This window comes from Camelus bactrianus, chromosome 2 (genome assembly GCF_048773025.1).
Source record: "Camelus bactrianus isolate YW-2024 breed Bactrian camel chromosome 2, ASM4877302v1, whole genome shotgun sequence".
NCBI lineage: Eukaryota > Metazoa > Chordata > Mammalia > Artiodactyla > Camelidae > Camelus > Camelus bactrianus.
In genome coordinates this window covers 126013075-126039400 of record NC_133540.1, presented here as the reverse complement: position 1 = coordinate 126039400, position 26326 = coordinate 126013075, and the positions used below count along the sequence as shown (strand labels likewise).

At 43.5% G+C, this 26326-nt stretch overlaps 1 protein-coding gene across 1 annotated transcript in view; it reads left to right on the top strand.

Annotated features, from left to right (window-relative positions):
- The window catches only part of CD38 (CD38 molecule), a 48238-nt gene that overhangs the window by 16887 nt on the left and 5025 nt on the right, over window positions 1-26326 (top strand). The window contains exons 3-8 of the mRNA XM_010973005.3: window positions 13237-13366; window positions 14980-15115; window positions 20337-20422; window positions 23478-23551; window positions 23658-23750; window positions 24096-24182. Coding sequence (XP_010971307.2) covers window positions 13237-13366; window positions 14980-15115; window positions 20337-20422; window positions 23478-23551; window positions 23658-23750; window positions 24096-24182 — 606 coding nt within the window. The remainder of the gene's footprint in view (window positions 1-13236; window positions 13367-14979; window positions 15116-20336; window positions 20423-23477; window positions 23552-23657; window positions 23751-24095; window positions 24183-26326) is intronic.

Genomic DNA, 26326 nt, shown 5'->3' with positions numbered 1-26326 from the left:
ATCAAGTACTCCATCTTTTATCACAGGCTTTGTAATGCCGCTCCTGCTGTATATCAAGTGCGTTAGTTCATTTCCGGGCTCTAATCTGTTTCATGATCTGTTTGTCTCTGTATCATTTCCCACATTCTTTACATTATTAACGTCTTGACATCCGGTAGGGTATCTCTACTTTCTTACTAGACATTAGTTTACATATCTTAGAAGTTTATCTAAACAGAATCATATACTGCATATGCTTTTGTCTGTGACTTCTTTCATGGCTTTGATGCGATGTCTTTAGAATTCACCCACGCTGTGGCAGGTGTTAACAGTTTCTTCCCTTGCATTGCAGAGTAACAGTCCACTGTGGTACCTACCACAATCTGCTTATCCACTCGCCTGTTGATGGGCGCTTAGCTTGTCTTCACCTTTGGGTGTTTTGAATAAAGCCCCTGCCACTGCTAGTACACAAGTTACTGTGTGGACACGTGGTTTCCTTCTTCTTGGGTAAATGTCCAGAAGTGAGACAGCTGAGCCGGGTGGTTTAGCTACTTAAGAAACTACTAGACTGTTCTACCAGGTGATTGTACAGGTTTATGTGTTCACTCTCAGGGTGTGAATATTCTAGTTGTTATACATCCTTGCTAACACTCTTGGAGTCAGCGTGAGTGAATTCTAAAGACATCACACCAAAGCCATGAAAGAAGTCACAGACAAAAGAGTATGTAGTATATGATTCTGTTTATATAAACTTCTAAAATATGTAAATCAATGTCTAGCAAGAAAGTAGAGACACCCTACTGGATGTCAGCTTACCTTCTGAACTTACCTTCAGGCTTTTACAAGCTGGACATTCTAATTGGTCTGTGGTGGCTTTATAATGGTGACTTTAATTTGCATTTCCCGCACGACTAATGATGTTGAACATCGTCTCACAGGTTATTGAAATATTTACTCGTGTCTTTTGCCAATCTTAAAAGTTAGGGTTTTGTTCTGACTGTTGGCTTGTAGGCAGTTTAGGTACTCTGGATATAAGTCCTTTGTGAGATGTCTCTGAAAACACTTCCATTTCATGACTTACCTTTTCACATTCTTTAATGCAGACTTTTATAGAGCAGTTTTTTTTTTTTAATCTTTATAAGGTCTAATTTGTTCCTTCTCTCTCTTTTTTTTAACTTTTTGGTTTTTTTTTTTTTTTATTTAAAGTCCATTGAGCATCACAAAAAAATACAACTAAGGAGAAAACAAATGTCCAGCTGAGATCTCAGAACCCAGAGCTACGGAGGAGACGCGGCACTGGACTGTTGAGCGTGTGGGAGTGGGTGGCTGGTGTTTTTTCTTATATAACTTGTGCTTTAGGTCTCTGATCCATTTCTAGTTAATTTTGTGTGTGGAGTGAAGTAAGGGTCAATTTCATTTTTTTTTCACATATGAAAACATATTTGCTATACATCATTTATTGAAAAAGCTTTCCTTTCCCCATTGACTCTCTTTAGCTCCCTTCCTGAAGATCAGTTGACCATGTCTTAGTCAATGCCAGCTGCTGTAACAGAATTAGGGTGGCTAGTGAACAACAGAAATTTATTTCTCACAGTTTTAGAGGCTGGAAATCCAAGATTCAGCACTGGTGAGAACCCATTTCCCCTAGTTCATAGACAGCTGTGTCCTCACACTGGGGAAGGGAGGTGGGAGCTCTCTGGGTCTCTTTTATAAGGGTGCTAATCCCATTCATGAGGGCTCCACCTTCATAACCTAACCACCCCCAAAGCCCCACCGCCTGATACCATCACCTTGGGAAACAGGTTTCAACATATGACTTTTGGAGGGCCACGAACATTCAATCTACTGCGCCATGTATATATGGGTTTATTTCTAAATTCTCTGTTTTATTTCCTTGACTTATATCTATTATTTTACCACTGCACCTTGTCTAGATAACTGAAGCTCTTTAGTAAGTCTTGAAGTCAAATAATTGATGCCCTCCAGCTTTTATTCCTTTGATTACTTTGGTTGGCTTGTACTTCCACATAAGTTTTAGAATCAACTTGTTAATATTTTTGACAAAGCATGCTGAAATTTTGATTTGTTAACTCTAGAGATACATCTTAGTGATATTTACCATCTTAATATTGAGCTTTCCCACCCATGACTATGGTATGTTTCTCTATTTCTTGAGGCATTTAAATTTTTTTTCTCAGCAATGTTTTATTTTCAGAGTACAAGGCTTGCCTATATTTTGTTAAATTTATGGTTCAATATTTCCTATTTTTGCATTCCTATAGTTCTATTGCCATTATTTCAAAGTAGGATATATACATATGTATATGTAGGATATTTATTCGTACCCTACTTTGAGGTAATGTATACTGCATAATACAGTTTCAATACACAGTATGTAATATGTAGCATTTAATATATGGAATATAGTACAATATAGAGTATGTAGGATACATATATATATTTTAAATGTTTTCTAATTGTGTGTGGAAAGTGTATAGGAATGTCTTATGTTTTGAATGTTGGTATTGTATCTACAAACTTCAGACAGAAATAAGCTTGATGCATTTGAGAAAAGGAAAGAAGGACAGTTTGGGGTCCCAGCAGGCAAAGGAGAACAATTTGAGGTCAGAGGTAGCCAGGGGTCACATAGTCATCAAGATGAAGTCACTTAACATTTTTTCTTACGTGGAATTTTAAAAAGATCCAACCTTAAGCGAGAGTTAGTCCCAATGCGCTACACTCCCTTAGCAACCACACAATCCACATTATTGCTGTCTCTTACTTAATAACAATGATTCCCTTCAGACTGAAAGCATTGGAGGTCAGGGGCTGTATGTCTTCATAACTGCTGACTCCTCAGAGCGTACCTGGGGCTCTGCCTGGCACATTGCAAGCATTCTGTATTTATTGAACAAAAGAATGGAAATATAAAATAGGTAAAGTTGTATTTTATTAATATAAACATATTTTATACATTTATATTTATAACATGTGGTTATTATAATAATGATAAACAGATTTTAATGAGTACAAGAATTTGATCTAAGGGATTACAAATGACTGCTGCAGAATGATTCAAACTTCAACATTAAATTTATTTTGCTATGTGTTTTGCTTTGCAGTTGCAGGAAAACTTTCATCCCAAAAGACAATTAGTAAGGAAATGACTTTCTATTCTAAGAGAAAGCATACTTAGTTTTGAAGTGAGGATGAAAGGAGAGGGCATGGAAGGATAAATTTGGGGAAACTGTTTTCTTAATGATACACTTATAGTTAAATAGAGACAGTGTTTATTTCCCAAAGTCTTCCCCCCAAATAAATTCACAAAACACATCTGACATAAAGACCAAAATATATATATATATATATATATATATATATATATATATATATATATATACACCAAACCCTAAGAATCAATAACAAAAACATAGGCAAACACCCCTCCCTCTGACCCCATAGTGTTTGGAAGTTAAACCAGCTCTTGACATGACTTCCCTGGGGATAATTCAGATGGTTAGTTCATATTCCTTGACCCGTGAAGAGCATCTGATACTGTTGGTCACTGCCTTCTTCTAAAACGGTTCTTCTCTCTTTTCTATTTTGTTCACTGGTGTATCTTACATGTTCATAAACGTGCCGAGCACATAGTAGATGCTCAGTAAATATTTGCTAGATTAATGAAATAATGATTTCTGAACTTACCTTCAGCCTGAAGAGTCTTCTGATTTTAGGACCCCGCTTAGAAAAATTCTCCTCTCAGGGAATCGCGCCGATCCTCTCTTCTCCCACTAGGTGGCAGTCTTCACCTTCAATGCAGGCTTCTGTCGGCTTCAAATTTGAGAATTCACAGCTGAGTTCACCACCACGTTTTCTTGGGGCCAAAACGAGCTGCCCTGCAGGACTTGACAGCAGGAAAATTCATAGAATGAGTGTATTTACCCCTCGGGATTTAAGTGCTTTCAGGGAAGAGGATTTGGGATGTGAGCCCTTTCCCTGGGGAGTAACGCGTTATGAAAGTGATGTTGCTTTATTGACGCGGCCTTTGAAATGTAATCATTTGCAGGAAGGATGTAGGTTTCAAGAGAGGTGACGGTAGAGTTATGAGGCCTCAAGTAGGCTGACAACCCACAAAATCGATTTAACCACCAAATATACCTTTTTTTGTTCACATAGCATCAGACTTTTTTTAACCAAGAACTTTAACCCTTTCTGCCCCATTCCCTCTTACTCCACTCACTTCCTAGTCCTTCAACATCTGGTCTTCGACTACGTGCGAGAGCTGCAGGGAAACAACTCCTCTGGGGTCTTAGGCCCTCAGTTCTCTTAGGACCAGCTTTGTCCTGGGGGTAGTTAGGGCCACGATTTAAAATTTCCTGTGGGAGGCAGCATCATCTAACTAAAAGAGAAGGGCTGGGCCCATAGGCAGCTCTGCCACTTGCTGACTGTTTGGCTTTGGGCACGTTCCTAAGCTCTGAGCTCCGGCAGCTCTAAGGCAGGGTGGTGGTGGCTCCCTCCCCGTGGGGCGGGTGTGACAGTTAAACAGGGTGGGCACGAGGTGAGCCCTTAGCACGGGGCCTGGCCCGTGGGGAGTATCCTGTGCTGTCTGTGCCCTCTCCTTCCTCCTCCTGGCATGTCCTCCTGCCTCTGGGCTCTGGAGACCACCTGCCTGCGCCTGTCGGAGGTAGGGAGCAGGGATGAAAAGTGAATAGGAGGGAGTGACTCGTGGGGGTGCGTCATGGGTCTGTTGGAAGGAGCAGAGTGGTAGGAAGGGGGTGGACATCCTTTGACCTTGAATCTTGACAGTTGTGCCTGGCCTGCGTGCGTTGCACTCCCAGGTCACCGTCACTAATTAAAGAGGCAAACAGGAAACCGCTAGCCAACTGAGCCTCCAGCTCAACACAGACACTTGCTCATTGACAAGTCAGGTCTTTCGGAAGCTTGTCAGCCATAAACACTGGTGGAGGCATGAGGATTTTCACAAGCCTCTTGATTGTTCAGATTCAGATTGCTGGTTGCTGTCACTTACCCCTGGACCCCCACCCCCCGCCTGGTCCCCCAGGACCACCCACTGCTCTGGTTGAACAAGGTGGATTTATCACAATTTGCAAGAAGGCTGACCTCTCTTCACAGGGACCCAGGAAGGCAAGGGGGGCTCCGTTCCACGATGTCAGAAAAGATTTGTAGGATTTGGACTTGTTTTACGAGATTTTGGCCATGATTCAAGGAGGCTGGCTTTGCCTGGATGCTGCCAGGAAGCAGAGGGGAAGGGAGTAATTCTGTGATAAAGAATCTTCATAAATCTTCTCCATCAGGCTGGAAGAATAAGGCAAAGCTGAAGCCGTAATTGACGAAGAAGCAGCTGTCCCTCAGATAAGCTGCTATAAACGGATGTTTGGTCCATGTGTGTGTGTACATGTGTGTATGTGTGTGCGTGTGTGTGTATGTATGTATGTGTGTATGTATGTATGTGTGTATGTATGTGTGTGTGTGTGTGTGTGTGTGTGTGTGTGTGTGTGTGTGTGTGTGTGTGGTTTGGACACTGCCTTTGTCTGCTCACATCGAAGTCTATCACGATCACCTGGGTCCTTATCTGATGTCGGTGCCCTGGACTTGCGGTCCAGAGAATACAGGGCCTCCTGTGAGTGCCAGGCTGGCTCCATGTTCCTTTTCACCGCCAGCATCTCCACATACAACCCTGCACACTCTGGATCCCAGGCAGGGGGCAGCTAGAGCAGCTGGCTGTACTTACTTGGAGGCGAGGGGTGCTCCCGAGGGGAAGAAAGGAAGGCGGGTGAGTGAGCTGCTCTAATCCCCTTGTCAGCTGGGCCTCCAGGCGGAGAGCCTAGTGATGTTTCCTAGAAGGAAGAGCCTTCTCTCTTGAATGCCCTCAGTAGGATGTCCTTGGAAAAAGGATCCCTTATAGAATACACATTCAGAATCTGAGAGGCACGAGTCCCTAGGGGATCATGCAGGCTGGAGGGCTCTCTGGGGGCAAAAACGGAGATGTTTCATCTCTTCATCCCTTCTGGCTGAGTAAGGAACCTCGCAAAACCTCACTCAGTAAATTTATCTATTATTCTGGGCCAGGGAGGAAGACAGGCTGCATCCCAGGGGGTTACAGGATATGGTGTCCGGTCCTTGCTTTGTCTGAGTCTCTCAATTACCTGTCTCCTTGACACTGTTCACAAAGTTTGATTCGGGCTACAATCTGTGATACGTGAGGGTGCGATCTGACAATCCAGTTTTGCTTAAGGGTGCAAGGCAGTCTTTAAACTGGAGAGAAAGATGCATTGGAAGAGGGGCCCAGCCGTGGCCCCCACCCCACCCCGTATTTCATGTCATTAGGCCTTGAGACGTGGGTTTGTGCCACCAGCCCTAAGTCTTGCCTGGTTACAAGGTGTTGTCTTTAGCTGGATGAGGGATGAGAAATGACACTTTGTAGCCCAGAGATGGGGGGGATAGGGGCATAAAAATAACAGGTGACGACCACGGGGGTTTGGACATGAGCTCTTCTCATGTCTTAAGACCTTCCGAGAGTCTCAGCCCTTCGTCTAATTGCTCAAGCAACTTGAAAAGAAACTGAAAATTCTGCCATGACTCCCATGGTAATATATGCTTAGTATAGAAAAATTCAAAATATAAGGAAGAGAAGGTCACAGAGCAACCTTTCTACTCCCACAAACCAGGCACAACTATTTTTAAGACATGGTGTGATTACTGTGGGTTTTTTATTCTGTTTTTAAAAATTGGTTGTGATCATACTGTAGCTTCAATTTAAAAAATGTAACCTCTCCTTTTCTAGAGGTTTGGATAATGGAGAACACAGGCATCCATTCTTATCATAAACCAACAGGAAGATACAGGGTGGAAGTGGAGGTTCCCCTTGATGTCTCTTCCCAGAGACAGCTCCAGTGTCAAGTCTGATGCATTTTCTTTTCCTATTTCTCTGAGTTTAGGCCTACTTTTTTCACTTAACGTAAAATAACCCCCCCCCAAGCTATTCCAAGCTCTATATAAAAGCCTTGTTCAAAGGCTGCTTTATATTCTGCTGAGCCCAGACGCCCTAAGAAACATCCCTTTTTGTTGGCTACATGTCTCTAATCACTCTGGAGCCCACCAAAGGAAGTGAGGGCAGAAGGTGGTCAATGAGAAGCCCACGGTGGTTATAAACATAGATCGGCTGGGCGTGTGTCATGACAACCGGGGCAGAAAACAGAAAAATCGTTCCCAAAGTGAGGGTGCTGCCTCACGTTTAATCAAGTTTTTTTTTTTCCTATTTTAAGTCCTGTTTCTATCCTCTGGAGTGTAAAATTCGAAAACCGTCTCCTTTTGATTGTGTTTGCAAATTTGAGTGCTTCGGGCCAGTCACCAGGGCTCTAATTGTAATTTGTTTTGGTCTTTGTCCACCCTTTACCAAAGCATGAGTGCCCTGAGGATAGACACGGTGTGGGTTAATTTTTTCAGCCCCGCGCCTGCCGTGGGGCTTGCTGTAAGCCCCTCGTAAGTATCTGCAGAATGAAAGAAAGGGTGGAAGAAGCGAGCCAAGTGTCCCAGACGGGTGAACAGAAAAACAAAATGCAGTGAGTAACCGACAGTGAAATGTTACTCAGACTGAGAAAGGAATTCTGACACGTGTCACAACATGGACCAGCCGGAAGGACACTGCTCAGTGAAATACGCCAGTCACACAAGAAGAATCCTGTCTGATTCCACTTACAGAAGGTGCCACCGGCTTCAGGTTCACTGAGACAGAAGACAGAGGGCTGTTTCCAGGGGCTGGGGGAGGAGGGAGTGGGGGAGACCTTGGAAAACTCCAGGTTCTGCTCTTCCCCTCTCCCCACCCTGCCTTGGTTAGTCTGCAGCCTGGCTCTGTGCATTTCCCCGAGCTCCGCAGGTGACCCTCGAGTGTGGCCGGAGCTCAGGACCTGAGACATCCGACAGCCCTTCTGGGTGAGCGGCCCTGAGAGGGGACCAGAGGCACGGACAGAGCTCCCGGAGCAGCCTCTGGGCTGAGGACCCCCTTCACAGCATGACCTTGAGCAGCAGGTGCCCCGGGGCATCACAGCTAAGCCCTCTGACTCCGGAACGGAGGAGCCGTTGAAGAGACGATCCTGAGCTCCCAGAAATGGCGCTTACCCTCCCTTGCTGCTTCTCAGTCAGAGAGATTCGCTTCCTTCTCCGCTGGACGCAGGGATCCCCGAGGCCCTCTATTTCCTCGAGCCCAGCCAGCTTACTCAAAACAGCTTTTTCTCGGGTACCATTTGAGTTAATGGAACCGTGCTCTATCCAGGGGGACAATAGTGAGGCTTGTGGATTTTTGCAAATAACTAAATTAAGGGCCCACCTTTTTAGAGCCACACTGGTGAACTTGAGGCCCATTTCTGCCAGGACGTGTGTGAATAAGTACTGCAAACATATCTGTACACGCGGCCCCAATTCTTTATATATATATAAATATATATACACACCCATAAAATGCTTCCTTGCACATCCAGGGCGAAATGTTTACTTTTGATTTTAAGGATGAAAAGTAGCTTCCTAAAGCCCGTCCCAGCCTTCTCATCACCTCTCTCCATTTCCTCTTGCTTGTGGGGCTCTGGTCTGAGAAGAGGAAAGGAAGATGGTTGAGTTATAAACTCATCCAAAGTCTGTTTCAACTCTGACATTCTAAACTCTGCTCCACCTCAACAAGGAAGTGTGTTACATTTTTAACCTGGATCTCTTGAACTCTTAAGGTAATGTTTCTTGAAGGAGGTCTATATACCTGTCGATTAAAATGAATGCACAGCCTAAAAGTTGAGAGTTATGTTTTATTTGGTGGGAGGACTCAAGCCGGGATGACAGCCTCTCAGATGGCTCTGAGGGACTGCTCCGAAGAGGTAGGGGAGGAGCCAGGATATATAGGAGCTTTACAACGGAGACCAGGTAGTTGGAACATTAAAAGATTACTTGTTAGCTAAAGAAAACCAGGCATCTCAAGTTAAAGAATTTAGTGCTTTTCTATGTATGGGAGGGAGCAAACATTTGGGCTCATTGTATTCATAATCATTTGACAAGCACCTAGCTATCTAGGGCCAGTGTCCTGTCCTTTTTTATTCTGAGTCCCCTCAGAGGGCACCACTGTGAGTGGCTGCAGAGGCCGGGCTGCAGGCTTGTCTTCACTGGGGGGTGGCGGCAGCCGCTGAGGACTTGATGGCTTCAGCATTCTTTGTTTACTGATACGGTTTGCAGTATTTATCCTTCACATACCTACAAAGCATAAAAAATTTTGGAGGTTTGTGAGTTCTCCACGAGACTCTGGTTTTTGGTGATGAAAGCATCCGGTACGTGGTGGGTACAGGGCATGGCTATTTCTCTTAACAGCCAGATCTTTCGTGGTGGGGCATTCCCTTGTCCTTCATCTCAGGAAGACGTCTCTCCTTCACCCTTTGCTGCTGAGGACAGAGGCCTAAGACTGCACGAGGGAGGTAGGCTGAGAACAGGAAAGCCCTGAGTAATGCATTACATTAATGGAATTTAATTACATGATCCCCTAAAGTGAAATAGCCGATAAACACCTTTCTTCTAAATGTCCCATAACGGTGGCCCATAAGTGTTGATGGGTTTCGAAGTTCATAATGCAATGACGGTTTTCCCTTAAGTCTATAATGTATGGGCGGCTCCAGGGGGACAGTGGTTTCTTGGCCCAGTTTTACAGGTGAGCTGGGATACAGTTGAAGTGTCCTGTGCAGGTTGGGGAAGCAGAGGGGCCTCCATGAAAGAGGCCTCCCCTCCCGGGGGCCAGGGGCATGTCACATGTTATCTCATTTAATCCTGGAAAACTTCCAGGGCATGAAGTATTACTATCTCCATCTTACAGGTGAAGACAGGAGGATGGGGCAGTGTGTAGCAGTGCCGTGGGCATCTGGCCACCAGGCTCTCACTGACCTGGGGTCCAGTCCCGCTTCACCACTTACTCATCATGTGACCTTAGGCACCTTGGTTAAATTCACAGCCTTAAAGTTTCCTCTTTGTGCCTAAATTGGGGCAATGGTGATATCTACCTCTGACAGAGCCTGCAGCCTGGCCCCGTCTCTAGAATTAAAACTGTGCTTTTATTTTATTTTTTAATTTTTTTGTTTTTAATGAATAAAAAATGTATACCATTTTTAAAGGTTACTTTACATTTACAGTTATTACAAAATTTTGGCTATATTCCCTGTGCTGTACAATACATCCCTGAGCATATCTTGCACCCAATAGTTTGTACTTCCCCCTTCCGCATCCCAATATTGCCCTTTCCCACCCCAGTATTGCCCTTTCCCCACCTCCTCACTGGGACCACTAGTTTGTTCTCTATATCTGTAAGTCCACTTCTTTTTGTTATATTCACTAATGTGATGTATTTTTTAGATTCCACATATAAGTGATATCATACAGTATTTGTCTTTCTCTCTCTGACTTATTTCACTTATCATAATGCCCTCCAAGTCCATCCATGTTCCTGCAAATGGCCAAATTTTGTTCTTTTTTATGGCTGAGTAGTATTCCATTGAATATACATACCACATCTTCTTTATCCATTCATCTGTCAATGAACACTTAGGTTGTTTCCATATCTTGGCAATTATAAGCAATGCTGCTATGAACATTAGGGTGCATGTATCTTTTTGAATTAGAATTTTTGTGTTTTTTACTTTTTTGGAAATATACCCAAGAGTGAAATTGCTGGGTCATATGGTAGTTCTAGTTTTAGTTTTTGAGTAAAACTCCATACTGTTTTCCACAGTGGCTGCACCAATTTACATTCCCTGCAACAGTGTATGAGGGTTCCCTTTTCTCCACATCCTCACCCACATTGTTATTTGTGTTCTTTTTGTTGATAGCCATTCCAACAGGTGTGAGGTAATACCTTCTTATAGTAAAATCATGCTTTTAGAAGTGGAATGGCCATCAAGATTAAAGGCTGCATTTCTCATCTTCCTCTGTAGCAAAGTGTGCCCCTATGACTACATTTTGGCAATGAAGACAAGAGCAAATAATAAACATTTTCTAGTACCTGTTCTTACAAGGCAGCTGGCAGGTGTCCACTGCAGCTGTTGCTTTTCCTTCCTCTTCCTTCTCCTTTCTCATCCCCTTTCTTTTCTCTAACCTTTCCTACTGGCTGGAATGTAGTCATGATGGCTGGAACTGGAGCAGCTATTTTGGACTGAGCAGATGGGTCTCCAACAATGTGGAATGTCTTACCAGTTCCAGATACTGACCTCTAGATTCATATGTGAGAGAAAAATAAAATTCTATCTGCAGTTATAGGTCTTATTAACTCAGATCAAATCCTGATATACTTGTTCATAGAAGTTGTATGAGGTTAAATGAAATGTGTATGTGACACATATACGAAGCCCTTGATAAATTCTGCCTGTACTGTTGCTATTATTACTTCAGCTTGCCGAGCTAGTGGGTGACTGGTCTGGAATTTTGTCGTGCGGCTGTTTTACATTGAAACTGTTACATTTTCTAAGCTGATTTTTACTAAAGTGAGGATGGGTGCCCAAGCAAAACTGAGAGCAAGGAGAAACACATGTTGCTTTTGGACAAGGGGACAAGCGTGGTGCTATCCTCTAGCCTGTGTATGTGCCCCAGACCCGACCCCGAGCACCTGCGCGTTCCCACCACCCCCGGTGTGGGATGTATTGACCATATGTGTCCTTCAGGACCCTGTGAGGATAAGCCATGTTCAAGGTTAACCCATGAGCCACAGGCCGTGACTGCCTCTGCTGGCTGGGGATGTCTGCTCACAGCCAGGAATGTCTGAGCAAGGGTCACAAAAAGAAAGGAAGGAAATATAATGCTGATATCGACTGGACCCTTATTCTGTGCAGAGCACTGTTCTGAAAGCGTTTGACATGTGCTTTATTTAATCCCAGGACATCTGAGTTCGGCAGATACTTTCTGGATGAGGAAAGAGAGGCAGGGAGAGGCTGAGTGGTTTTCTCAGGGATGCACAGTGTAAGAGGCAGAGCCAGGGTTGAGACGGGCAGCCTAACCCAAGGGCCTCCCTCCTTGTCCTCAACAAAATGGCTTTCCCTCGTTTCCTGTCCCAAGAAGAGAAGGTGCGCAGGGTGGTTTCCTTGTGAGGGCCTGTGACCTCACTGATAGTCTGTGATTTCTTGGAATAAGCCACTCGACTTGGCCCGTCTGAGTCAGGAGGGCTTCCAGAAGACCCTCTGGAAAACCGCTTTGCATGTGCTCTGCTGGGGTTAGGGCTCAGAGGGATAGAAAACTCGGGGCTTGTGTTCATGCCCCCAAGTCAGGCTGCCTGACCTGTCCTTAGGATGCTGTCCTAGGGTGCTGGGTCCAAAGGCTGGAGTTTGTCCTGGTAATGATGCTCCCTGAGCTTTCCCAGTGGAAGCCCACCTTCTTTCCCCTAGAAGTGACGGCTCATGCGCACTTGTTAACACAGACACAAAGGAAGTTCTGGCTGCAATCTGCCCTGGCTCCCCTCCCTCTCCTCAGTCTCTTCTACTTGGCCTGCCTGCCTTCTCACCGCCAGGAGCTGTTGGAAAGGGACATAGATCTGAAATTTCTGCTTCAGAGACTTTTCTCCATCTTTGGGGCTAGCACAGAGTTTTTCAGAGTGGTTCTTCAAAACCACCAAAAAGCTGAGGCCACATTCATGCTTAAAACCATCCACTGGTTTCCCATGGTAATTAGGGCAAAAATCTGAAATTGTTTCCTTGGTCTGAAAGACCTGAGGGATCTGCCTGTCAGTTATTTTCCTGACTTGATTTCTCACCACTGCCCACCCCCCACCCTCCCCGTTCTTCTTTCACTTCCTCAAAATCAGCAAGCTCTTTTCTGCCTCAGGGCCTTTGCACTTGCAGCCTTCTCTCTGAAAAGCACACCCTGTCAATGTTTAGTCTCAGGGAGCCCTCTCCTGACCAGCCTCCCTAAAGTGGTCATTGCTTCAATATTCCCCACTGATTTCCTGCATTCTCATCATAATCTGTACTTACTTTGTTAATGTATTTGCTGGTCTGTATACTGTCTGCCTCTCTAACCAGAGAGTGAGCCCCGTGAGGGCAAGGACCTTGTAGGGCAGGGAGGGTGATGCTCATCTCATAAAAATGCTGCACACACTGGATGAGATGATGTGTATGAACTACTTGGCACACAGTGGGTGCTGCTTCAATGAGATTTTTTGGGGTAGTTATGCTCTAAGCATACGTTTGAAACCAAATTACTCATTTTTACTTCCCATGTTTTATCTCTCAGAGATAGAGACTGCAAAAAGATCGAGGAGGCCTTCAGGAATGCATTTATTTCTAAGGACCCCTGCGAGGTGACAGAGGAAGACTACCACCCACTGATGGAGCTGGCGAGTCAAACTGTGCCTTGTGACAAGGTAACTGAGTCAAATTATGGATTTAAAACTGAAGATAAAAGCCAGAGGGAAGAGGTCACGGGACTGAATTTTGACCAGAATGAAGAAAGAGGAAAATTTGGGTATTAGGGTGTAGGCATGGTTGGCGGGGGTCGAGGTCAGGCTGAGGCCATGGGGAGACCAGATGTCATCAGGATTTAGGACATCTGCAGACGGGAGGTAAGAGAGAGAATTGGGGACATGGAAAGAGGAAAGGCGAGTCGGCCAAAAATCAGACAAAACCCAATCCAACCCAAACAAAAATAACCCACCTTATATAACTGCAAAACCCTCCCTGACCTCTGGTGGTGATGATGATGGTGATGGTGACAACGATGCCATTTTGCCTTTGCTAAGTGCCTTTTCTGCTTACAAAGGACTCTCCTGTTAGGTTTTCACAGTCAACCCGTGGAACAGGCAGGTCAGCTATCAGCATCCTCATTTCACCAGTGAAAAAACCGAGGCTTGGAGAGTTTAGGTGACCAGTGATTTCTCACGTTTGATCGTCTGGAAAGTGAGCAGTTGAAATGTAAATGGCTCAAGATTTAGAGCCAGAGAGTCTTGGGTTCTAATACATTAGTTATACTGGAGAAGGTCTGTAACAGAGTACATGTTTTCTAAAGTCAGCATTTGAGGTGAAAATTTAATGTGCCTCAAATCATCTTTACGATGCCCTTGGGCCAGCCACAAATGACAGTGTCTCCTCCCGTCATTAGAGCTGGAGCTACTGAGCTGGAGCTGTGGCTGGTGCACTGAGCACAAGGTCTCACGGAGGAGCCGCTGGGCAAAGCATCACCCAGGGACACTGGTCGAATAAGTGACCGTGACACAGACACGCACTTTATTTGCATTGTCTCATTTCATCTCAGCATCTCAGGAGTTCCTTGCAATGATTATCGATACCATTTTACAGATGGGGAAAGTGAGGCTTAGCAACTCTGTGGTTGCCCAAGGTCAGACGGCTAGTAAGCAGTGATGCCGTTTCTGAAGTCAGCGTGACTCCAGGACCCAGGCTTTTAACCGTAGCCTCCACTGCCTCCTATGAGGAGTGAATAGATCCATGAGACAGAAGATTGTTCTGAAATTTGACTTTCTATGCCTTTACAAGGGACCCTGATAAAACTCACTGTATGTGTTCTATTCCTGTTTTGTACGGCGATGGGAGAGTTTTGAGGGGAAAGCTGGGATTATGGAGCTCTTTAAGAATCAATAGCACTTCCCAGAAGTAGCACACAGACAAAATTATTTGGCAGATAACTTTAGGAAGTTTGGAACTTCCTAATGCCTCCCCTAGATGTGTTTGAGCTTAGATTTATTGTAAGATTTTGATCAGGGGCTTTCAGACCTTTTCCCCTGCCATCCTGAATAATACATTCATTTTACATTGTGACCTAGAGAATGCGCGTGCGCGTGCACACACACATACACACAAAGCAGTAATGCACTCAACAACACTTACCCTTACTGTAGGTGATTTACTCTTATGTTTTCCATTGTTTAAAAAGTGTGGATTTTATTTTATTTTTTTTTGACTTAGTAAATGGATACTAGATGACAGATGATCTCAACAATAGATGGTGTTCATTCTCTCTCAGACGGTCTTTTGGAGCAGAACAAAGGAGCTGGCGCATCAGTACACGTGGGTCCGGCAGGAGATGTTCACGCTGGAGAACACGCTGCTGGGTTACGTGGCTGACGGCCTCACCTGGTGCGGGGACTCAGGCTCTTCTGGTGAGGATCTGGGCCCTCTGGGGATGCCGGGGGGCGTGCAGGGCGCAGGGGGCGTGCAGGGCGCAGCGGCCCTGAGCTCTGCCAGGGATCCTAGAAGATCCATCTGGAGGAAGGAGCCGCGGGTACCCAGACTGATGCCACCTGTATCCTTATTGATGTACGGTAGCGTTCTTCAGACTGACTCCTGTTTTCTAGAAAAATGGACCCCAGGGTTTGGGGGTGCCAAGCTCCCTGGCCCCCTCCTTTCTGAGTGCAGGAACAGCCTGCGTCTGAACTGTTGGGGTTTTGCTTTCTATATGCACCTCATCCAGGACCAAAGAATTCTGAAGCAGGTTGAGGCTTCGGAGGGAATAAGGCCAAAGTTATTTTTTTCAGTATTTATGTATTTTTATTGACATATAGTCAGTTTGTAATGTTGTGTCAATTTCTGGTGTACAGCGTAATACTTCAGTCTTACATGAACACACATATATTCGTTTTCATATTCTTTTTCACCATAAGTTCCCACAAGATATAGACTATAGTTCCCTGTGCTGTACAGTAGGACCACGGTGTTCATTTTATAGATAGTAGTTAGTATCTGCAAATCCCAAACTCCCGATTTATCCCTCCTCACTCTCTTTCTCCCCTGGTAACCGTAAGGTTGTTTTCTATGCCTGTGAGTCTGTCTCTGTTTTGCAAATAAGTTCATTTGTATCATTTTTTTTTAAGCTTCCACACATAAGTGATATCATATGGTATCTTTTTTCTCTTTCTGGCTTACTTCATTTAGAATGATGATCTCCAGGTCCATCTGTGTGGCTGCAAATCAGGCCAAAGTTCTCGTTCCGCAGAACAGCCACAGCAGCCACGCGCTGGGCCTCTCTGCGTCTCAGCCAGTGTGTGGCTTTGCCCTTGTTCAAAGATGGTCTTACCTTGCCCAGAAAGACCCAAAACACCTCACCTTGGGAAGGTGTTTTCTACTCAGAAAACCCTACTGAGCTCATTTCACTCTTTTTTTCTTTCTCTTTTTATTTATACGGTGGATCTTTTTACTTTATATTGTTATATTCTTATTTTTGTTTTTGACTTTATTTAAAATTTTATCGTTGTAGGGTCTTCGACCCAGATTTGCATTATTTCCAATTACAAAAATGATGCACTCAGTTGAAAAATACTTGCATATACAGAAATGCATAAAAGCAAAAAGTAAAAAATGCCTTTTCCCCTCCCTCCTCAATTTCCAGGCTACTTCCCAAAGGGGGACTGTTGTCAACAATTTGATACATATCTTACATTTCCTCTTGCTCATATAAGCACATACAGATCTTCCTCGATTTATGATGGGGTTAAGCCCCAATAAACCCATTGTAAGTTGAAAATATTATAAGCCAAAAATGCATTTAATAAACCTAACCCACTGAACATCATAGCTTAGCCCAGCCCACCTCAAACTCAGAACACATGCATTAGCCTACAGTTGGGCAAAGTGATCTAACACAAAGCCTATTTTATAATAAAATGTTGAATATCTCATGTAATTTACGGAATACTATACTGAAAGTGAAAAACAGAATCATTGTCTGGGTACCAAGTGGTTGTAAGTGTATGCGTTATTTACCTTGGGGATGGCGTGTCTGACCGGGAGCTGTGACTCCCTGCCACTGCTTAGCATGGCGAGAGGGTGTCAGAGCACGTATCACTAGCCCAGGAAGAGATCAAAATTCAAAATTCTAAATACCACTTTTACTGAATGCATATCGCTTTCACACCATTGTGAAGTTGAAAAATCCTAAGTCGAAGCATCGTTAAGTCGGGGACAGTCTGTTTGTCTGAAAGGTACACATACTGTTTTGCAACTTGACTTATTCACTTAATAGGTATTCATACAGCCATCCTTTTTTTAAAAAGCCTCATTGTATTTCCTCTGTGGACACATCATAATTTATTTGACCAATCTCTTATTGACGGACATTTAGGTTGTTCCAACCACTGTTACAAGGAGTGCTTCTGTGCACATATACACCTGCAAGCTTGTGGAAGTATGTCTGAAAGATAAATGTCTACAGATGAAATTTCAGTGTGGAATAAATTATGGTGGAAACTGATAAGTTGTTATTCAAAAGGTGGTAACAATTCATACTCTCAAAATATATGAGATCATCTATTTACCCACACCCTCACCAACGCTGGCCGTTAATATCTTATAATGTCTTGCCAACCTGAGAAAGAAATAATACATTGGCTTATTATGCATTTTTTTATTGTAAGGTGAGCATACTTGTATATTTAATGATCGATATTTCTATTTCCATTGTAAACTGGCAGTTTGTGTATTAATCCTTTTTTATCGGGTTGTCTGTTGTTTTCTTACTTATAGAAGTTTTATATAAAGTAACAATAGTAGTTAATGCTTATTGGGTACTTACGAAGTCCCAGCCATTGCTCCATATGCTGTATGAATTTTCACTTGTTTAACCCTTCACAGCCCCAGGAGGTCCTATGATAATCCCATGTTACAGGCCAGAAGTCTGAGGCACAGGGATGTTATGTAACTTGCCAGCTAGTAAGTGACACAGCTGGTTGCAAACCCAGGATTACTGGCTCGAGATCGTGTGTTCTTAACCACGTGCCATCCTGCCTGTTTTCTGCCACAGAGGTGGCAGATCTATCTTTCTCAGTTTCCATTTTTCTTTTTAATACTGTTTATATTCTGTCTTTGGCCACACAGAAATGCAGTTAATCTGTTGACCCCTTCCTGTCTGGCTGCTGGTTTCATGTTTGGCTTAGATTTTCTTCACTCAAGATTGAAAAGTCTTCTGTATTTTCATCTAGCGTTTTTATTTTTGTAATTTTTCATTTAATCTTTAATCTGGACTCTTTCCACCCAGACATATGGTATAGGAATATATCTCTCCATTTATTCATTTTCTTCATGGTTAAACTTTATAGATTTTTTTTGCCATACTTTTTACTTTCCTTTTTTTAATTTCCCTTTTCACAAGTTAGCTTTTCTTGGTCATTCATTTAATTCTTTTAGCTTTTAAATGTGTTTTCTGTAAAATTTTCTCTTTTGGCTTTATTTTTCAGTTTCTCACCTCAAGTCTTTCTTAGAATAAAATGGAGATATATAAACTTTTAAAGATCTATTTCTTATCTATTTACCTTTTAGAGTTCTTTATTTTTCTTTCTTTTTAATTGAATTTTGTATAGGTTGTTTCATTTTGTCTACTTCCTTTTTGGCCTCAGTTTTTACTGATTAAAAAAAAATCGTTAAAAACTGACCTCCTTATTTTATTTGTTGTCTTTCAGGTTCCTAATTTTTATGTTTTAACCATTCTATAGTCTGGCTTAAACTTTTTTCTTTCAATTTTTTTCTACCTTAGTTTTGCCTTGTTTATTTGTTTTATTACTAAAGTCTTAATTTCTGTTATAGCTTTCTAATCTCTCTTTTTAAACTTCTTATTCTGCTTTTTTATGTACTTAATTTCTCTTTCTTTAATGAAAGATTTCCCCCCTTTTCTTTTTCCCTCTGATTTTAAAATTTCATTTAATGGTGTGTGTGAATAGGGCAGGTGGCAAGGCAGACACCCTTCTGGGGAGAGGGGCGGTGATCAACTCAGAGACTGCTCTCTGGATGTGGCTGTTAAGATGAAAAAGCTTTATGTTTATGAAAACCTATGAACAGGAGCACTTTGTAGCCCCTTATAAAATGTGTATTCATTTCATTATCGTCAACATTTTTGCCTCTGTGGGGAGATGATTCAAATTTATCTTTGGACTCCACAGTAATTATTTATCTCCGTACATGGAAATTTTAAAAATTTGTGCAATTTTGGTTATACAGCATTCAATTATTATTAAAACTCCCAGGATTGCTTCCTCATCCCAGGAAGGGTTTCTGATCTAGAATTTTCTTTCCTGTCATTGGCCGTCAAGCCCATATTTGTGGTTATACTGGTTTCCTGTGGTTACTGTAATGAAGTGTCACATACTCGGTAGCATAAAACAATAGAAATTTATTTTCTCACAGCTCTGGAGGCCGGAAGTCATAGATCATGGTGTTGTCTGGGCCATGCTCCCTGAATGCTCTAGAAAAGAAGCCTTTGCCTGTTGGCTTGTGGATACATCACTCCAACCTCTGCCTCCGTCATCACATGGCTGTCTTCTCTTTGTGTGTCTCTGTCATTTTCTCTTTGTGCACGTCTGTCTCTGTGACCAATCTTCTCCTTCTTATAAGGACATCAGTCTTACTGGATTGAGACTCACCCATCCTAACTGCATGGTGTCACTTATATGTGGAATCTGAAAAAAAAATGTCAAACTCAGAAACAAGAGAGGAGATAAGTGATTTCCAGGGGCTGGAAGGTGGGGAGAAGTTGGTTCCAACTTTCAGTTATAAGATGGATGTGATCCGAGGATCTAATGTACAGCCTGGTGACTATATTTGCTGACACTGTATTGCATAACTGATATTTGCTATGAGAGTAGGACTTAAATGTTACCATCCAAAAAAAAAAAAAAAAAGAATATGAGGTGATGGATGTGTTCATTAACCTGATGAGGGAGAATCTTTTCATAAGGTGTGTGATATCAAATTATTACTTTGTACACTTTAAATGTCTTACAATTTTATTTGTCAATTATACACCAATAAAAAATAAATAAAAATAAATGTCTGTGCACTAAGGCAGATATCCTTGGGAGAAATAACACAGAAACTATGTATTCACGCCTTGTGTCTGTGGTTCCTCCCCGACAGCTGAGCCTGTCAGGACGGAGAGAATGCAGAGAGACTTTGAGGGCATCTGAGCCTAAGGGTGTGGGGACTGAGGGAAGTGGGAGGAAGGCTGTCAAGAAGAGGGGGTTGGCAGGGAGCAGAGGGGAGACTGACAAGAGGGGCCCCTGTGGGCCCAGTTTTATCTGCAATGCTCCCTGGAAGAGGGAGTAATGTTGGGGCTTGTCTCTGTCAGATGAGCTTTAGCTGCATTTCCCAGAATGATGACTCAAAGCTGGTCACCGTGTTCCTGTCTGGGATTTGGAGGGTAAGGTAAGGACTTGGAAGGGATTCAGGGGGCACTTAGTTAAATTGGGCTGAGATGTGTCCATTCTCCATCCTCCATCTTGGCAGTGCTGCCATTGAAAAGTGGCTCCACTGTGATCCAATAGCTGGGAAAGAACAGAGATGAATTAGACCCTTTCTTTTCCACTTTAATTATTTCTCTGTAACTATGTCTTTCAGAAATGAACTATCAGTCTTGTCCAGACTGGAGGAAAGACTGCAAGAACAACTCTGTGACTGTATTCTGGAAGGTGCTGTCCAAAATGGTAAGTAAGTGAAATCCTAGAACCCTGGAGACCAAAGAGCTTCAGAGGTCATCCAGTCAGTGATTGGTTTTAATTCATTTGGGATCACAGGCCCTCTTAGAAACAAAGTTCAGAATTCTTTCCTGAGAAAAATGTTCGTAAGCACACACCAGAAGATTTTCACATAAAAATTTCGGGCATCTATTGAAGGTCCCTGGGCTCCCATTAAAGACTCCTGCTCTTGCCCATTTTTTGGCTTTGGTTGCCAGGCATCTCTGGCTTGGTTTAATCCTCTGCTGTGAGGATTGGCCGACTTTAGATTCCTGGAACAGTCTTAATTATCTACATTTGCAGACCATTTACTGTGTGCCAGGTGCGGTCCTCAGGTCTTTAACGTGGATTAAAATCCTTTAGTCTCACCAGAATCCTGACATAGGTCCCATGAGCATCACATCCGTTTTACAGATGACAGGTGGAGGTGCAGGTAAATAAGGATGCTACTAAATGTGCCCAGTAAGGGGCAGACCTGGGTGCTTATCCCAAACTGTCCGACTCTAGATCCAGAATCCAGGCTGGGAAATTCTCCCTGACCTCCCCTCTATCTACTTCTGATTCTAGCTGCCTTTGTGCATATTTATCTATTTATTTTAATGGAGGAACTGGGGATTGAACCCAGGACCTCATGCCTGCTGAGCACACGCTGTACCACTGAGCTATACCTTCTCCCTGTGCACATTTATTTGTCTTCTGAGTTGCTTGCTTGCAAGTGGACTAGGAAAAAAGGGGAGAGAAAGAAAAAAAGAAATGAATAGAAAAAAGAGGAGAAAATAAAACTATACTACTCAGATTTCTCCAAAATTAAATTTAGACATCTGAGGAGCTAGGGTGGGTGAAGACTCACATTTGTTAAGCGCATATTTATGAAAAGTCCTGGGCCAGGTCCCTGACCCGTGTCGTCTCATTCAGTCCTCACCATTGATGCTGTGAGAAGGTACAGATCCCCCTGTTCCAGGTAAGAGGTTAAGTGACTCATTCAAGGTCAATGGGCTGGTAAGTAGCAGAGCTGAGAGCCTAAGCTACCTTAAGGAGATTCAGGCAAACCCTGGGATGGTTGAGAGAAGGAGATAGCCTGAGGTTAGAAAGAAGGAAACTGCTTAAACTTGAACAGATTCTTTTAACTCTTCTGCCCTTCAGATTCCTTATCTGTCAAATAGAGATAAAAATAATGCCTGTCCTGTAGGGTTGCTGCAAAGGTTAAACAAGATACCGCCATCCCATCAGCCAACTCAGAATGCATTCAACAAATATTTGTGGAGTACCTACTATGTGAACAAATATTTGTTGAGTACCTACTATGTGCTGTGAAAATTAGAGGCACTCCAGATTTGTTGTTGTTTTTTGCTGGCTTTGCTGGAGAAGAGTTTCGATTTATGTTATCCCTCTATGATACGTTTTGTGGCAGTGCTGTTGCTGAAAGCATTTAAAGCCAAGTCACATTTTACATGTGTCAAGCACCTACATGTGTTCTCCACACTGTCCTTGGGGCTGGGAGTCCAGCGAAGGGGATGGCAGGCGCCCTACCTCTGTGAGCCCCCTGGGACCGCTCCTTTATCTTGGCCAGATGCTCATAGATGTATGTAAGTGGGCTTCTTTCGTCCAGCTAGATCCTTTCTTTTCAGGCAGTGCTGCTTGGTGGTTTGAATCCTCGTCTCATTTTCTCACTTCCAGGTGACGTGACTTTGGGGCAAATCGACCCAATACTTACTGTGTGGGGCTGGTGAGAATTCTGTACTGCAGGGTCAGTGTTTGGACCTGCTAAGCACTCTGCTGACTCAGCACTTGTGATGGATAATCATTGGACCTCTCTCCTCTGCTCATAACCCCTGGTAGAAAGACGGACGCCTCATTGAATTTTCACAGTTCTCTTTCAAATTGTTCAGTGGTGCTTTATCTCCTGCAGAGGACAGGCCAGATTCCTTGGCAAAGCATTCATGGTCCTCCAAGAACTGACATATCTACCCAACTCCAGCATCTACTGAATGTTTCCCCAGGATGACACTCTTCTCTCACGCTCCTAGGCCCTTCTGTTTGCAGCTGCCTCAGCCTCTGCCAGGTGGAATCCTGGTCATCCTTCCGGACTTGGCTTTCGTGGTCCTCCATGACGCCTTTTCTGGGTCTTCCGCCATCTCCATCATGGCATATTTGGACTTCCTACTTCCTCTTTCCCTCCCTCCCTCCTTCCCTCTTCTCGCTCCACAGGTTTTCACTGGGCACCCACGCTGTGCCGTGTACGGGCTACGGGGCTCAGGGCTGGGGTGGGCAGTGGGACAGCCAGGCTCACAGCTCTCACAGGGCTCTCAGTGCCCTCGTGAAGCTGGTCTTCACAATGCGATACAGCTGGCGGATGTGAGAAGGCTATCTGACCTAGTCCCACCCGTGTGGCTGGGCCTTCTGGAAGAAACACGTAGATGGCTTAGTTTTGCACATTTCATTTTCCCTAGTGACTCGTGAAGATTCCAGCTGAATGTTTGTTGCATGAAGAAATGAAACCGCTGCTCAGAAATATTCACTCACGCATTCATTCATTCTCCATTTCTCCTTATGCTAGTGTAGCCTTCAGTGTCATCTTCTCTCCAGTTTCTTTTTTCTTGGTGTCCTATTTGTTTTACCCCTGAAGTGTCCAGTCTGCTCCCACTGGGTGAAATGTGCAGTGTCTACAGTGCATGGTACCAAGAAAGTGCTTTCATCCTCCTCCCCCAGCCGTGATGTTGCTCTTACTGATCTGGACTTCTGACTTCTGAATCACCAATTTGGCAACCATGACGTTGAACTTCATTGTTCAAATGCAGATTGGAGCAACTGCTTCCAGAACTCTTCTGGGAAGCATGATCCCTCCAATGGCTTGGGATGAAAATCACACAAACCTGGCATGACTGAGCTAGAACCTCACAGACTGGTCTGTTCCTCCTTAACCCGCTAGCCGATGCTAAGAGCTGTTTTGAATGGAACTCCCGGTGCATGGCAATTAAGTTTGCATGCTAAAGAATGGTGTTTTTGTTTTGTTTTGTTTTTTAAGTTTGCAGAAAATGCCTGTGGTATGGTCCAAGTGGTGCTCAATGGATCCCTCAGTAACGCCTTTAGTAAAGACAGGTACTTATTTCTTTGCATCCTATTTGCAAGGGTTAGCACGGTTTCCTATTGAAGGCTGTGGATGCCTGAATAGGGTTAACGATGTTCTTGGTCTCTTCTATCTTAGCACGTTTGGAGGCGTGGAAGTCCATAATTTGCATCCAGAGAAGGTTCATACACTGCAGGCCTGGGTGATGCACGACATTGGAAAAAGCCCCAGGTGTGTATTACTACCTTGTACCATATATTCTCAAGGTCGTTTTAGGAATCAATCCATGAAAGAATCCAGTCACAGGAATTCACTGAGAAAAGCCTGGCTCAGGAAATGAATGGGGCCTCACTCTACACTCACCCCGTTGCAACAGTCTCTTAATTTTATCTCCATAGTAGGCATCTGCCTAGTTACACCTTTCGCTCCCCCGCTGACCTGTGAGCTCTTAGAAGCTACCTCTGCTTCACCTCTTTACCCCACGACCCTGCCTGGGGCCTGCTACCTAGAAGAAACTAGGAGACAGCGAATGTTTGTGAGATCTTGTTATTTTAACACTTCTTCTTTCTTTCCCAGCGACTCATGCTCGGGTTCCTCCATAATGGACCTGAAATCGATTATGAGTAAAAGAAATATAAAATTCACCTGCCAGGATAACTACAGGTAATTAACTACTTCTTGAAGAATAAATGGCCACCTTGCCACCTGCAGGCACCCTGATGGTGACCTGGGATGGTGAGCCATGGTGACCTCTGTTCCTCCCCAGCCCAGCTCTGCCCAGAAGGCGTTTCCAGACAGTGGCCTTCAGTTGGCCACCTTTCTCCACCCTCTTTCCTCTTCCTGCCCCATACCACTCAAGCGGTGATTTGCCTCTAAAGCTGACCCAGGCTTGGAGGCATCTTTCCCAGTTTCCCATGCGAGAGGCCTGAGCTGGGATCCTAGCTTTCAGGGGAGCAGAAGCCGATTTTGCCAAATGCAAAGGATTTATAAAATCCTTGTGACCTGGCATAATTTTGCATGTGAAGTTTCCTTAGTTGGGTCTCAGGGTAGATGCCTAGCACTTGGTAAGTTGCCAAATGGCAGTTAACTAAGCTTTATCTTTAAAAAATTAAAATCTATAAAATCTTTTAAAAGGTTTTATCAGTAATACATGTTTATTAGAGCAAAGTTTACATTACAGATAGGCATATATTTTTAAAGTCACCTGCAACTCTGTTATCAAAACTGGGACCTCCCTCCATGATTTTTATAGTTGTGGCCAATTACTTAATATAGGCAGGGCTTCTTGCTAAAAGCATCTTTGGAAATTCTCCCATATAGGATAGTTACAAGACAGACGCAGAGAGAAAAAGTGTTGCAAAGAATCTAGAAGCTGGAACGCTAGGACCCTCTTCCCACCTCCTTTCTGTCACCAGCCTTTCCCACTGACCATGTCAGAATGACAGAAGGACAGATTCAAGGAATAGTCACTGAGGGCTTTGTCTCCCGAATGACCTGAATTCTCCGTCAGTCAGCTGGCTTCTCTCTGGAAACTGCCAGAAAATAACACAAGCCTTCTACAGCGGTTCGGTGGGAAAACAGACAGAACAAAGGAACGACTATAAAAGAAACATGGCAGACAGCTGACCAGTCTAAGTTATTTAGAGACGTTTTGTGTTGGGAAAAACAGAATACTAAAACCTAGGAGAAGACTGGGGGTTGGAGATGAGTCTTATCTCCAAGACTCTTTGATCTTTTTTCTTACATTAAACATTCCCCCCTTTATTTTTTCACAAATGGCCCCAAACTGCACGGTCCTGGTAAACTCCCTCAGTCTCCACCTGGGAGGGATAATTACACATCCCTACCACCTGGACTTGCCGACTGGCCCATCTAGGAAGGAAATGATTTGTAAGGCAGCGCCTGTCATTCAGAGCATCAGCTCATGTGACCTTAAACTTGGGGATCATATCTGCAATCACCGTTGGTCTTCCTCAAACATGAGGCCATAATATATTTAGCATGCCTCTTTGAATTGCCAGGCCCACAGGGTCCCTTGTTGCATCTAAGAGTTCTGTGGCTTTGCTAGAAGCCGCTTGTGTCCAGGGGAGCCCAGAGTGAATGTCACAGATACAGACATAGACTGTAATTTAAATAAATCCGTCCCAAACATACCTTCCAGTTTAGCCAACTTTTGTCCAGCTGTTTCGCTGTGGTTGTTTAATAAGCAAAACAGAAGTGTGATTACGTTTATATGGATTAGACCATCTACTGATTCAGCTCTTCCCCTTTAGTAAGTCCCACCACTCGGAGACAAACATGATTAACATTTGGGTGTATACCTTTAAAGTCTTTCTTTTTCATACATCAGTCTTGTAAAATGTACACAGAATTTCTTAACATGTGTTTTAATCAGTGGAGTGAACAGAACAGGACAGCACTTTTTTGGGGGATTACTTTAAAAATAGCAAATGGTCAGAATGCTTTCTGGCTAGTGCCCCCTAGTGGCACATTAAAAAAATCTAGAGGGTGCATTTCTCCTTTTACGTTACTTCAAAATACAGTCTCTTATTTCATATATAATTTAAACACAAATTGTAATAGCATAAAATAGACTGCTTTAAGCAAAGTACTACATAATTAAAGGTCAAAGTTTGCAAAGAAAAATCTCCCTTGGAATTTTAGAGTCATTCCATTCAAGGTGTGTTTAACACCTTCAATTGTTATTCCTACCCGATGGTGTATCGATGAAAAATGGTAACAGCATTTTTTAAAAGTTGTAGTAAAGAGGATGTAAGCCTTAGGAAACATCATTAGGGCAGTGGCTA